Here is a 15,000-nt window from a genome sequence, read left to right on the forward strand (position 1 = left end):
ACAGGGAAGGCAAGGTTTGAATAAAAATAGAGGAGTAGAGAAGGAGTTGGGAATAAAAAAGCGTGTGTGTGTGTGTGTGTGTGTGTGTGTGTGTGTGTGTGTGTGTGTGTGTGTGTGTGTGTGTGTGTGTGTGCGTGTGTGTGTGTGTGTGCGTGTGTGTGTGTGTATGTGTGTGTGAGAGAGAGAGAGAGAGGAGTGTAGAGACAGAGAGAGGAGAAGGAGGACAGAGAGAAATGGATAGAGGAGACAGAGACAGAGACAGAGACAGACAGGGCTAATTGGGTTAGGGTATAGTGAGTGGACATGTTCTGAACACACGCCAAGAGACAGCGCACACACGACGTGACGGCTCAGACGACGGCAGATGAATCGCGCTCCCTTTCACTCCGACTGTCTCGAAGCGTCCATCACCTTGCTCTGTTCGTCAATCTGTGTCTCTGTCTCCCGAGCACTGTCTGTCTCCATCTGCTGGTCTGTACGCCTGCTTGTCTGTCCGTCCTTCTGTCTGTCTGCGTCAGTCTCTCTGCCCTTCCAACCATCCGTCAGCAGCCCATTCAACTGTTTGCCAGTATCTCTTTCCTCTCCTCCCTCCCTCCCTCCCTCCATCCTTCCATCCCTCTGTCACACTCATTACCATTCCACTGGCTGTCGGCGAGTACATGCTCCATCCTCCATGGGTATTTTAAAGGGACAGTTCACCCCAAAACCAAAAATACACATTTTCCCTCCGACCCGTAGTGCTATTTATCAATCTAGATTGTTTTCTTGTGAGTTGCCGACTTTTGGCGACATCGGACCTAGATATACACAGTAGAGGAGACCTTGTTTTGAGCAGTTTCATGTAGGATCGATTTTCTTTTGGCCAAACTACACCTGGTAGCTGCTAGCTGCAGCAGCTTTGGAGATATCGGCCGTAAAGATGTCTGTCTTCCCTCGAATACAATGGAACTGGATGGCACTCGGGTTGTGGTGCTCAAAATGCCCCCCCAAATGTTTTATTTTATTTGAAAAAGTCAACAGCAATGTTTCTTTCCAGAAATCATGACCTACAGTAGCAAGCGATGAAGATGTTTCACTTCCTATACGTATGTACTTGACAATAAAAGTGTCTCGTTAGTTTGTCAGCGGGAAACTTTTAATCTGAAGAAGCTGCGTAGGAAATGGAGTAAAAAGTTCCAGGCGACTTGACATGGTCCAGGACGAGGCCCAGAGTTACATGCTGCAGGAAACAGGCGCTCAGGGCGCAGAGTTGTAGTGATAGAGGTGCCATTCTCCCTATTAGAAGTCAATAAACCATCAAAATTTTGAAAACTTGAGAAAATGTACTTAGTTACTGATAGAGAAAATTCACATTAGCCTTTATTTGGACAATCACTAGTTATTAATATATTCATATACATTTCCATTTTTTTCCACATTTGCTAAATAAACATCCTCAGCCTCAGTGGCAGTTGTAAAAAAAAAAAAAAAAAAAAAGTAATTCCCCCCCCATTTTCTCCCCAATTGTACTTGGCCAATTTCCCCCCCTGCTGCCCTGGTCACTGCTCTGCCCTCTGCCGATCTGGGGAGAGCCAAGACTAGCACCATGCTTCCTCCAACACATGCGCAGTTGCTAGCCGCTTCTTTTGACCTGACAGTGGGAGCTCGACCAGAGGAGGCGCTAGTGCAGCGACCAGTACCCCCAATCCGGCTTCTCACCCGCAGACAGACACCAGCCAATCGTGCCTGTATGGATGCCCGACCAAGCCGGAGGTAACATGGGGGTGCGAACCTGCAACCCTCGTGTTGGTAGGCAGGGAATCTACCGCTACACTACCCGGATGCCCGGCAGTTGTTACTTTAAGAGGCAGTGTTGCTCATTTGCTTTCCCAACCTGATTTTTCCAGCTTGCCGAGTGACTCAAACTGGCAACATTCTGCTCACAAGCCCTCTCCTCTAACACAAGCCCTCTGCTCTAACACAAGCCCTCTCCTCTCTCCTCTAACACAAGCTCTCTCCTCTAACACTCTAACACAAGCTCTCTCCTCTAACACAAGCTCTCTCCTGTAACACAAGCTCTCTCCTCTAACACAAGCCCTCTCTAACACAAGCCCTCTCTAACACAAGCCCTCTCTAACACAAGCTCTCTCCTCTAACACAAGCTCTCTCCTCTAACACAAGCTCTCTCCTCTAACACAAGCCCTCTCCTCTCTCCTCTAACACAAGCTCTCTCCTCTAACACAAGCTCTCTCCTCTAACACAAGCCCTCTCTAACACAAGCCCTCTCTAACACAAGCCCTCTCTAACACAAGCTCTCTCCTCTAACACAAGCTCTCTCCTCTAACACAAGCCCTCTGCTCTAACACAAGCTCTCTCCTCTAACACAAGCTCTCTCCTCTAACACAAGCCCTCACTAACACAAGCCCTCTCTAACACAAGCCCTCTCTAACACAAGCCCTCTCTAACACAAGCTCTCTCCTCTAACACAAGTTCTCTCCTCTAACACAAGCTCTCTCCTCTAACACAAGCTCTCTCCTCTAACACAAGCCCTCTCTAACACAAGCCCTCTCTAACACAAGCCCTCTCTAACACAAGCTCTCTCCTCTAACACAAGCTCTCTCCTCTAACACAAGCCCTCTCTAACACAAGCTCTCTCCTCTAACACAAGCCCTCTCTCCTCTAACACAAGCCCTCTCTCCTCTAACACAAGCCCTCTCCTCTAACACAAGCCCTCTCTAACACAAGCTCTCTCCTCTAACACAAGCCCTCTCTCCTCTAACACAAGCCCTCTCTAACACAAGCCCTCTCCTCTAACACAAGCCCTCTCTAACACAAGCCCTCTCTCCTCTAACACAAGCCCTCTCTAACACAAGCCCTCTCCTCTAACACAAGCCCTCTGCTGTAACACAAGCCCTCTCTAACACAAGCCCTCTCTCCTCTAACACAAGCTCTCTCCTCTAACACAAGCCCTCTCTCCTCTAACACAAGCCCTCTCCTCTAACACAAGCCCTCTCTAACACAAGCTCTCTCCTCTAACACAAGCCCTCTCTCCTCTAACACAAGCCCTCTCTAACACAAGCCCTCTCCTCTAACACAAGCCCTCTCTCCTCTCTCCTCTAACACAAGCCCTCTCTCCTCTAACACAAGCCCTCTCTCCTCTAACACAAGCCCTCTCTCCTCTAACACAAGCCCTCTCTCCTCTCTCCTCTAACACAAGCCCTCTCTCCTCTAACACAAGCCCTCTCTAACACAAGCCCTCTCCTCTAACACAAGCCCTCTCTCCTCTAACACAAGCCCTCTCTAACACAAGCTCTCTCCTCTAACACAAGCCCTCTCTCCTCTAACACAAGCCCTCTCTCCTCTAACACAAGCCCTCTCTCCTCTCTCCTCTAACACAAGCCCTCTCCTCCAACACAAGCCCTCTCTCCTCTCTCCTCTAACACAAGCCCTCTCTCCTCTAACACAAGCCCTCTCTAACACAAGCCCTCTCTCCTCTCTCCTCTAACACAAGCCCTCTCTCCTCTAACACAAGCCCTCTCTAACACAAGCTCTCTCCTCTAACACAAGCCCTCTCTCCTCTAACACAAGCCATCTCTCCTCTAACACAAGCCCTCTCTCCTCTAACACAAGCCCTCTCTCCTCTCTCCTCTAACACAAGCCCTCTCTAACACAAGCTCTCTCCTCTAACACAAGCCCTCTCTCCTCTAACACAAGCCCTCTCTCCTCTCTCCTCTAACACAAGCCCTCTCTCCTCTAACACAAGCCCTCTGTAACACAAGCCCTCTCTCCTCTAACACAAGCCCTCTCTCCTCTAACACAAGCCCTCTCTCCTCTAACACAAGCCCTCTCTCCTCTCTCCTCTAACACAAGCCCTCTCTCCTCTAACACAAGCCCTCTGTAACACAAGCCCTCTCTCCTCTAACACAAGCCCTCTCTCCTCTCTCCTCTAACACAAGCCCTCTCTCCTCTAACACAAGCCCTCTCTCCTCTCTCCTCTAACACAAGCCCTCTCTCCTCTAACACAAGCCCTCTCTCCTCTAACACAAGCCCTCTCTCTCTAACACAAGCCCTCTCTCCTCTCTCCTCTAACACAAGCCCTCTCTCCTCTAACACAAGCTCTCTCCTCTAACACAAGCACTCTCTCCTCTAACACAAGCCCTCTCTCCTCTAACACAAGCCCTCTCTCCTCTAACACAAGCCCTCTCCTCTAACACAAGCCCTCTCTAACACAAGCTCTCTCCTCTAACACAAGCCCTCTCTCCTCTAACACAAGCCCTCTCTAACACAAGCCCTCTCCTCTAACACAAGCCCTCTCCTCTAACACAAGCCCTCTCTAACACAAGCCCTCTCTCCTCTAACACAAGCCCTCTCTAACACAAGCCCTCTCCTCTAACACAAGCCCTCTGCTCTAACACAAGCCCTCTCTAACACAAGCCCTCTCTCCTCTAACACAAGCCCTCTCTAACACAAGCCCTCTCCTCTAACACAAGCCCTCTGCTCTAACACAAGCCCTCTCTAACACAAGCCCTCTCTCCTCTAACACAAGCTCTCTCCTCTAACACAAGCCCTCTCTCCTCTAACACAAGCCCTCTCCTCTAACACAAGCCCTCTCTAACACAAGCTCTCTCCTCTAACACAAGCCCTCTCTCCTCTAACACAAGCCCTCTCTAACACAAGCCCTCTCCTCTAACACAAGCCCTCTCTAACACAAGCCCTCTCCTCTAACACAAGCCCTCTCCTCTAACACAAGCCCTCTCTCCTCTCTCCTCTAACACAAGCCCTCTCTCCTCTAACACAAGCACTCTCTCCTCTAACACAAGCCCTCTCTAACACAAGCCCTCTCCTCTAACACAAGCCCTCTCTCCTCTAACACAAGCCCTCTCTAACACAAGCTCTCTCCTCTAACACAAGCCCTCTCTCCTCTAACACAAGCACTCTCTCCTCTAACACAAGCCCTCTCTAACACAAGCCCTCTCCTCTAACACAAGCCCTCTCTCCTCTAACACAAGCCCTCTCTAACACAAGCTCTCTCCTCACACAAGCCCTCTCTCCTCTAACACAAGCCCTCTCTCCTCTAACACAAGCCCTCTCTCCTCTCTCCTCTAACACAAGCCCTCTCCTCCAACACAAGCCCTCTCTCCTCTCTCCTCTAACACAAGCCCTCTCTCCTCTAACACAAGCCCTCTCTAACACAAGCCCTCTCCTCTAACACAAGCCCTCTCTCCTCTCTCCTCTAACACAAGCCCTCTCTCCTCTAACACAAGCCCTCTCTAACACAAGCTCTCTCCTCTAACACAAGCCCTCTCTCCTCTAACACAAGCCCTCTCTCCTCTAACACAAGCCCTCTCTCCTCTCTCCTCTAACACAAGCCCTCTCTCCTCTAACACAAGCCCTCTGTAACACAAGCCCTCTCTCCTCTAACACAAGCCCTCTCTCCTCTCTCCTCTAACACAAGCCCTCTCTCCTCTCTCCTCTAACACAAGCCCTCTCTCCTCTAACACAAGCCCTCTCTCCTCTCTCCTCTAACACAAGCCCTCTCTCCTCTAACACAAGCCCTCTCTCCTCTAACACAAGCCCTCTCTCTCTAACACAAGCCCTCTCTCCTCTCTCCTCTAACACAAGCCCTCTCTCCTCTAACACAAGCTCTCTCCTCTAACACAAGCACTCTCTCCTCTAACACAAGCCCTCTCTCTCTAACACAAGCCCTCTCTCCTCTCTCCTCTAACACAAGCCCTCTCTCCTCTAACACAAGCTCTCTCCTCTAACACAAGCACTCTCTCCTCTAACACAAGCTCTCTCCTCTAACACAAGCCCTCTCCTCTAACACAAGCCCTCTCTCCTCTAACACAAGCCCTCTCTAACACAAGCCCTCTCTCCTCTAACACAAGCTCTCTCCTCTAACACAAGCCCTCTCTCCTCTAACACAAGCCCTCTCCTCTAACACAAGCCCTCTCTAACACAAGCTCTCTCCTCTAACACAAGCCCTCTCTCCTCTAACACAAGCCCTCTCTAACACAAGCCCTCTCTCCTCTAACACAAGCCCTCTCTAACATAAGCTCTCTCCTCTAACACAAGCCCTCTCTCCTCTAACACAAGCCCTCTCTAACACAAGCCCTCTCTAACACAAGCCCTCTCTCCTCTAACACAAGCCCTCTCTAACACAAGCCCTCTCCTCTAACACAAGCCCTCTCTAACACAAGCCCTCTCTCCTCTAACACAAGCCCTCTCTAACACAAGCCCTCTCTCCTCTAACACAAGCCCTCTCTAACACAAGCTCTCTCCTCTAACACAAGCCCTCTCTCCTCTAACACAAGCCCTCTCTCCTCTAACACAAGCCCTCTCTAACACAAGCCCTCTCCTCTAACACAAGCCCTCTCTAACACAAGCTCTCTCCTCTAACACAAGCCCTCTCTCCTCTAACACAAGCCCTCTCTAACACAAGCTCTCTCCTCTAACACAAGCTCTCTCCTCTAACACAAGCTCTCTCCTCTAACACAAGCCCTCTCTCCTCTAACACAAGCCCTCTCTAACACAAGCCCCCTCCTCTAACACAAGCCCTCTCTAACACAAGCCCTCTCTAACACAAGCTCTCTCCTCTAACACAAGCCCTCTCTCCCCTAACACAAGCCCTCTCTAACACAAGCTCTCTCCTCTAACACAAGCTCTCTCCTCTAACACAAGCTCTCTCCTCTAACACAAGCCCTCTCTCCTCTCTCCTCTAACACAAGCCCTCTCTCCTCTAACACAAGCCCTCTCTAACACAAGCTCTCTCCTCTAACCTTTCGCCCACTGGTGCCCTTTGAAAATGGCCAATAATTGATCTTTGTGTTTGGGCCCCTCTGGGTCACACAGTCCTCCCTGATGGCAGCGCTGCCTCCATTACAAGTGTTCTGTCTATCTGAGCCTCTGCCTGACTTTTGATCTGCCTGTCCCTCCCTCTGTACATCTCTGTCTGTCTGTCTGTCTGTCTGTCTGTCTGTCTGTCTGCCTGTCTGTCTGCCTGCCTGTCTGTCTGTCTGTCTGTCTGTCCGTCTGTCTGTCAGTCAGTCAGTCAGTCTCTCTGCCTGTCTGTCTGTCTGTCTGTCTGTCTGTCTGTCTGTCTGTCTGTCTGTCTGTCTGTGGCTATCTGACAGTGGGCAGAAATAGACAGGCGGCCCGGCAACCTGCCTGCCTCGTGGGGCCTCGGCGATGCCGCTGACAGCTCCGGCCCTCCAGGACCACATCTAATGTCACACACTGTTGACACGTCCTCAACTCACTCACTCGCTCGCTCGCTCACTCATTCACTCACTCACTCACTCACTCACTCACTCACTCGCTCACTCACTCACTCACTCACTAACTCGCTCGCTCGCTCACTCATTCACTCAGTCACTCACTCACTCGCTCGCTCACTCACTCACTCCCAACGCTCCTTGCTTTTTACACACTCAGTCACTTTTCCCTTCTTTTCTTCCCCCTGCTGTGTCAGAGTGTGTGTGTGTGTGTGTGTGTGTGTGTGTGTGTGTGTGTGTGTGTGTGTGTGTGTGTGTGCGTTTCTCCTGCTTGTTGGCGTGTGTGCTGTGTCTGTGTGTGTGTGTGTGTGTGTGTGTGTGTGTGTGTGTGTGTGTGTGCGTTTCTCCTGCTTGTTGGCGTGTGTGCTGTGTCAGTGTGTGTGTGTGTGTGTGTGTGTGTGTGTGTGTGTGTGTGTGTGTGTGTGTGTGTGAGTTTCTCCTGCTTGTTGGTGTGCATGCTCTCGTGGAGGAAGGGGTCGTCTGATGTCTTTGTAGTCACACATCTCTCAGGACGCGTCTAAATGTCACAACACAGACGTGTCATTTGGTAAAGTTATCGCTGTGCAGCAGGGGGCGGCTGTAAATCCTGTCAACTGGCTAAACTTGCATAGGCTGTCACACACACACACACACACACACACACACACACACACACACACACACACACACACACACACACACAAATTAAGGCATAACCAGACAAGCTCACAGAGTAACAGAGTCACCTCACACAAGCAACTGATTGGAGGACCTAACAGCAGAACTACATCATCGTTGGGTATTTTTGGGAACAGCTTATCATTGCCAGTGATGTCAGATTGGGCGGTTACGTTAGCAGAGTCTGTGCGTCAATAGTGTGTAACTATGACTGGGACGAATAGAGACAGAGAGGCTGTTGGTAAGAGAGAGAGAGAGAGAGAGAGAGAGAGAGAGCGAGACAGAGGGAGAATAGGGACACAGAACGAGTAGAGGGAAGCGGCACAGACAGACGCACAGTGAGAGCACAGAGAACGAGGGGTGGAGAGAGGGAGAGAGAGACAGAGAGAGAGAGGGGTGGAGAGAGGGAGAGAGGGGTGCAGAGAGGGAAAGAGAGAGAGAGGGGTGGAGAGAGACAGAGAGAGAGGGGTGGAGAGAGGGAGAGAGAGAGGGGTGCAGAGAGGGAAAGAGAGAGAGAGAGAGAGGGGTGGAGAGAGGGAGAGAGAGAGGGGTGGAGAGAGGGAAAGAGAGAGAGAGAGAGGGTGGAGAGAGGGAAAGAGAGAGAGAGAGAGGGGTGGAGAGAGGGAAAGAGAGAGAGAGAGGGGTGGAGAGAGGGAGAGAGAGAGGGGTGGAGAGAGGGAAAGAGAGAGAGAGAGAGAGGGGTGGAGAGAGGGAAAGAGAGAGAGAGAGGGGTGGAGAGAGGGAAAGAGAGAGAGAGAGGGGTGGAGAGAGGGAGAGAGAGAGGGGTGGAGAGAGGGGTGGAGAGAGGGAGAGAGAGAGAGAGGGGTGGAGAGAGGGAAAGAGAGAGAGAGAGAGGGGTGGAGAGAGGGAGAGAGAGAGGGGTGGAGAGAGGGGTGGAGAGAGGGAGAGAGAGAGAGAGGGGTGGAGAGAGGGAGAGAGAGACAGAGAGAGAGGGGTGGAGAGAGGGAGAGAGAGAGAGAGGGGTGGAGAGAGGGAAAGAGAGAGAGATAGAGGGGTGGAGAGAGGGAGAGAGAGAGGGGTGGAGAGAGGGAAAGAGAGAGAGATAGAGGGGTGGAGAGAGGGAGAGAGAGAGAGATAGAGGGGTGGAGAGAGGGAGAGAGAGAGGGGTGGAGAGAGGGAGAGAGTCACAGCAGGCAGAAACAGTGAGACAGAAAACACGGAGAGGCACGGGACCGAGAGAGAGAGAGAGAGAGAGAGAGCATGGGGGAAGGGGAAGGGGAAGGTAGAGCGGAGGAGGAGAGATAGTTCCCCAGAGCGCCACTTAAGGAAGGCATCAGTGGAATTACCCAGGAGAATTGGAGGCTCTTCATCACACATGGTGCAAAGTATGAAGTGTGCCTGGGAAGCAAATTAGCCCCAGCAGCTAGCGTGCACCCTGCGCTGAACCCTGGGCCGATGCACTCACCCCGAGCGCACACACACCGTCACATGGCGCACCACGGTCGCTCTGTTAGCGAGCCGCGCTGTGCTCGACCGCCGCTAAAGGCTGCCTGTGGGTTACCTGACTTTGAGGTCGAAACTCCGAGATGAGTTAAAACTCTACGGGTAAACCCTCCAGCCAAATGCCTAATGCCTACAAAGCTGGGGAAATGTCAGAAAATTAAGTTATTATGTTGCTTTTGTAGATACAATGAGTCAATTCCCCATATCCCAGCTAGAATGTGCATATTTAAATTTGATCATTCTTATGCCAAAAATCCAGAAAAAAATTAAATAATAAGAAATTGAAAAGCTGCTGAAACTGGATTCCATCCAAAACGGGACAGAGAATCTCTCAGTTGAAGCCCACAGTAATAAAGTTCTTTGAGGTGGGTTAGCAGCTCATTAAGGCAGCTTTCACTGCAGGCTTTACAGACTGCCGCCCCTGAAGCGGTAAAGCAAGATTGTATCCTCGGCTCTATCATATTGGCAGTGTCCAAAATTTACTCACTCAAATATCCTGCTATATATATATCTCCTCAGTCTTATCCAGTAATGCATGTATGAGTGACTTGTGGTATACAGTATATGCACATGTGTGTATTTGTATTATATCATGCATAGCTCATTTACTGCAGTCCATATCTACCATTTGAGAGCCATGTATATTGATATACATTCTGTCCCATCCTATGTGTCATATATACACTAAATAAATATATAAGTGAATGTGATTAGCCTCTGCTATCTGTCACCATGTGATTGATCCCATGGGATTTCAAAAGGAACCTAAGGAGTGTTGTGTGCCCCTCAACACAGCCACTCTGCCAAGTCCACTTTGTAATCATCCAGGCAATACATTAACTGGTCACGATTATCCGCGTGGCAACGTAAATCAAGAGCGAAGAGATGGTGATTTACATAACTGATACGGTAATATATCAAACTTTATAGAGTGGAACCTTCATGCGGAGGAGGGTGTATGCAAAATACACACAAAAACAAACACAGTTGCAATCAGTGTGCATAGACATAATGGACACAAGCACACACCGCCCATTTGATTACACACACCAATAACTTTCTTGTGCAAATGAATGTAGCATGAATGACACATTTCACAAACATATACACAGACAGTACACACAGAGACACAAAGCACACACGCACACGCACGCACGCACACACGCACACACACACGCACGCACGCACGCACACACACACACACACACACACACACACACACACACACACACACACACACACACACACACACACACACACACACACACACACACAGTCCTACCCCCCCCCCCCCCCCCCCCATCCACCATTTAGAGTAAATCATCCTTGGATGCCAATAATAGATCGGAGGTAAAAAGTTTGAGTTACGGTGTTTGAACGCCGCAACGATCTCGGGTTCCGCCCGGCAACCATTTCCCAGAAACTGCTGAGGACAGGCGGTGTAATATCTCTCCTTCCCCCGTAAATCAACAAGCCAAACACCAACAAATTATCAGGCTCATACGTCTGGTGCAAATCTGCTACCTGCTGTTTGGTTTGCTCACCAAACGCTGGCTAAAAGAGACTGCGGCGGTGGAAAGTTCCATCAGTTTTACTGGCTTGATGGTGGCAACATCACCAGCGGTGTATTCCCACTGGGAGCTGGCCTTTCTACAAAATGTACGTCTGGCCCAACCCACCAAACTTGGATAATATTCTGTTACATCATAACACAACCATCTTGGTAGGACAATAACAAGTGATTGTATTCAATCAACAGGTGATTACAATTAAATGACAAAAACAGCCAATGAGCCGTGTGTATTGTAGCACCGTAATTGCTACTGTAGGAAATGCATGCGCATCATGGGAATACTATAAATAGGTGTGCTTGGCACGTTGCTTCAAACACCACAGCAGTTCATGCATTTTCTTTGTCAAAAGAAAATAGTTCCTGTTGTACATGGAACTGTTCACAATCTTGAGTAAGCGGGTCATCATGTCTGGAAAGAGACATTGCTGTGGAGTTTTTACAACTTTCTTTATACGCTTTGAACACCACAAGCCATCCAATTCCATTGTATTGGAGAGAAGGCAGGTTGATATCGCCAAAACTCACACCAAAACAGAGGATTGCTTTTATTTTAGGGTGAGTTGTTCCTTTAAGGCAGGGATACTCAACTTGCTTTGCCCGGGGGCCACTTTCGTGAAATGATAGAAGGCCAGGGGCCAGTTAATAAACAAACAATATACATTTTTCTGTAGCGGATTGTAGGTTTTTGGGGTGTCAGCCGGAGTTTAGTCTGACAATGTTGTGCACACCGGATAGATAGTTAGTTAGGTTAAGTTAGTACATACATAAGTGCCTGGGTAGCAAGCAGACGGCAGTATTTGACAATTTAGCAGCTAAAGCTTAGATTATTGAAAGATATTCCATATTCCAGATTGAAATGCTATGACAGAAGTGGAGTATTGACCAGAATGACATGAAAATGTGGACACTTATTCAGCGGGTATCTTGCATGTTGCATGTTCAGGTGCACTGTAAAAAAATTTTTTTTTGCAATTCCATCGGGCCACATGCGGCCCGCGGGCGCCCCCTGTGTGGCCCACGATGGAATTGCAAAAAAAAAAAAAAAAAAAAAAAAAATGCCGCCAGTTGAGTATCACTGCTTTAAGGGTTTAATTCCAATTGGGGTCAGCTATACGGAGAATAACACACTCTGGGGACAACATCCACCAAATGTTGCATGTACTGTAATGTTATTACTGTACTCACAAAGGGTTAAAATATGGTTTTGAGCTCCATCGGGACATTAAAACATCTTCTATCTCCACTGATCAAAATGGGATCCAATCTAGATGAAATTCCCAATCTTGATCCTCTTTCTGATTCCTCCTACCTGTGGGGAACTCTGCAGGCACCAGATCAGCGTCTCCAGCGATCAGCGAGGGCACGATCCATGTGTAGCCATAGCCGGTGATCCCAACAGAGTGGGCCACCTCGAAGATGGTGTTGGCCTCCTCTTTTGTGCAGTAGAGAAGGATGACTGGGCTCTGGAGTTTCTTCAGCTGGTTCTGGATCTTCAAGTCGCCATCATCCGCAGTCATGTCAAGCAGCAAAACATCCTCCAGTTCCCAGCCCACAAAGCTGTTCTCAATGGTGCTACGGATCTGGGTGGGAGAGAGAAGAAGACAGTCATCAGTTCCTATAGTAGAATATAGTAGGATATACTGTAGACGATTAGTACTGGTAGTATACAGTTTCAACTAAGATTGAATATACTTGTTTAGTGCTGGCACCACACATAAAAGACTCTCTTTCATATTGGTTTCAAAGGAGCGTTTTTGCGTCGCATGGTCAAAACACCATTTCTGACATTGTTTCCTCCATGCCAGCAAAAATCCTCCAGTGAAATATTGGGAAGTATGCGTACATAATTCTACTCCGTCATTTATTGACACATTTGCATCGGACAGTGGAGAGTGTTTTCTCATTTTACCGTGTCATTTACAGTCCACCATTTTTACAGAAGTATATGTTGTATAATGGTGGGAGAAGTCAATCCTCATGACTGGGCTTGCTAGTGTGTTTAGACAGGGCAATGCCGGCGTCCACATAGAGAGCCAAAGTGGAACGTCACTTCCTGCTTCAGCACTGTACCAGAGAGATTTTCATCCGCCATTTATTTTCCCATAGACACTTCATAAAATGCTTATAAAAATAGTTTTATTTGTTCAAACCAAACATTTAAGATATATTTAGAAACAGGAGAGATCGCATAACATTTAACTCGGACCAAAACGTAAAAGAAAAATGCGGGTTTAAAGAAAATATTTTTTCTATGTTGTTTTTTTAAGTTTCGGTCCAAGTGAAATGTTCTATGGTCTCTCCCGATTCTAAATATAGCTGAACTGTTTGGTTTGACCAAGTAAAACTTTTTATGAGCATTTTACGAAATGTCTATGGGAAAATAAATGGCGGATAAAAATCTCTGGTACAGTGCCCGAAGCAGGAAGTAGGCGGTCACTTTGCCTCTCTTAAAGGATGGGTTTACCGATGGGGAATATGAATATATATTAATTCTTAAAAAATCTTAAATTTCGAATCCGTTGAAATTTTTGAAATTGCTTGTTCACAGCCAGAGAAAAAAAAAAAAAAAAAAAATTGGGCCAGGTTTTTCTCTGGCTGTGAACAAGCAATTTCAAAAATTTCAACGGATTCGAAATTTAAGATTTTTTAAGAATTAATATATATTCATATTCCCCATCGGTAAACCCATCCTTTAAATCTTAGCAAACTGGTCATTCATTCATAACCATTGATTTAATTAACACAGTTATCAATTCAGGAGAACTACTGTACAAGTGCCACAGAACTTGAATGGATGGAATGGTCCTTCCACTGTGGAACTGTGCATGTGGCCTCCGCTGCGCGAGGTTACCTTGGTGACGAAGTCCTGGTAACCGGGGTAGTACGTGGTGACGATGGAGAAGATGTACCAGTCGTATTCCTCCAAGATGTTGAGCATGACGGAAGCCTGCTGCTCAATGGACGGGCCGAACTGAAAGAACATGGAGTCGTCATCCTGAAAAGGACAGGAGCACAGAGGAGCAGAACGTTAACGCTTACGTAACAATATTGTCCTGATCTTTAATTTAGCTGGCTTACTGTACTGTGACACACAGACGAGCAACAGGGACGCTATGTAGCGTTATTGGTGCGAGCGTTCATTTAGTTGCTCTCACTCACAGAGGAGAGAGGGGCGAGGGGACACGAGTGTCTCCTAATCATACCAGTGGTCATGACTTTTATTTGTTGTCTTGATGACTCCTTTAATGTGCTCGCACACAGGGGTGGCGGGAGCAAATTCCATGGACTCAAAGTGAATGTCCAATAATTTGCGGTTATTTCAGCTGTGTTATACCAATGCAATTTCAAAGCTTGCACAGTACCAGATATTATACAATAATACACACTTCTTTAAAAAAAAAAGCATTTTGTACAAAGTAGAAGTGGCACACAGGACGCCGAAGCAACGCTCAACCGAAGCTGTACCTACGCTGAACCCACAAGTTTCATTTCGGCGTCCTTGTTAACAGGCGGAGCCGTTCACACCACCCGCGCGCGTGCCGCGTTGACGCCGTGCCGAAGCCACGCTCACGCCACGCTGAAGCGATCACTCAGGACTGACGCCGAATTTCCAAGCGTGACGCTGAAGCCGTGAAGCCGTGAGGTTCGAGGCGTGAGAGTAGGCGCTGAGAGGAAAAGAGAAGGCGTCTTGTGTGAACAGTAAGACGTACGTTCAGCTTGTGCTGCTTCAAGTTTCAGTTCTGCTTACGTTCGGCGTCCTGTGTGAACGAGGGCTAAGACGGGAGTCACTTTCATGTGACTCCCGTGGGGAATCTAAATGTGATCATACTGAACCTGGACCACAGCTTTACAGAATAGCACAGGTAGTCTCAGTGCCTTGGAACAAAACAGCAGTCCAGTCACAGACAGACAGCCCAATAAACAACACAACACACACATAGCAATATCCACGCCTCGCCTTGCCACCAGGGCTGAAATGGAATATTGAGCTGGACAGAAGCAGAGGGGGAGGAGGTGTGGCACGCTCGTCTAGACAAGAGTCTGCAGTTCTAT

At 48.4% G+C, this 15,000-nt stretch overlaps 1 protein-coding gene across 1 annotated transcript in view; it reads right to left on the reverse strand.

The window, feature by feature from the left end:
- Window positions 1-15,000, reverse strand: part of grin2ba (glutamate receptor, ionotropic, N-methyl D-aspartate 2B-a) — a gene marked incomplete at its 3' end in the record, with an annotated part of 142,045 nt that overhangs the window by 69,325 nt on the left and 57,720 nt on the right. Inside the window, exons 2-3 of the mRNA XM_083649399.1 lie at window positions 13,799-13,942; window positions 12,257-12,527 (exon numbers count right to left, since the gene is read on the reverse strand). Of these exons, the coding sequence (XP_083505525.1) occupies window positions 12,257-12,527; window positions 13,799-13,942 (415 nt within the window). The remainder of the gene's footprint in view (window positions 1-12,256; window positions 12,528-13,798; window positions 13,943-15,000) is intronic.

This window comes from Poromitra crassiceps (assembly GCF_964638095.1).
Source record: "Poromitra crassiceps genome assembly, chromosome: 13".
Taxonomy (NCBI): Eukaryota; Metazoa; Chordata; class Actinopteri; order Beryciformes; family Melamphaidae; genus Poromitra; species Poromitra crassiceps.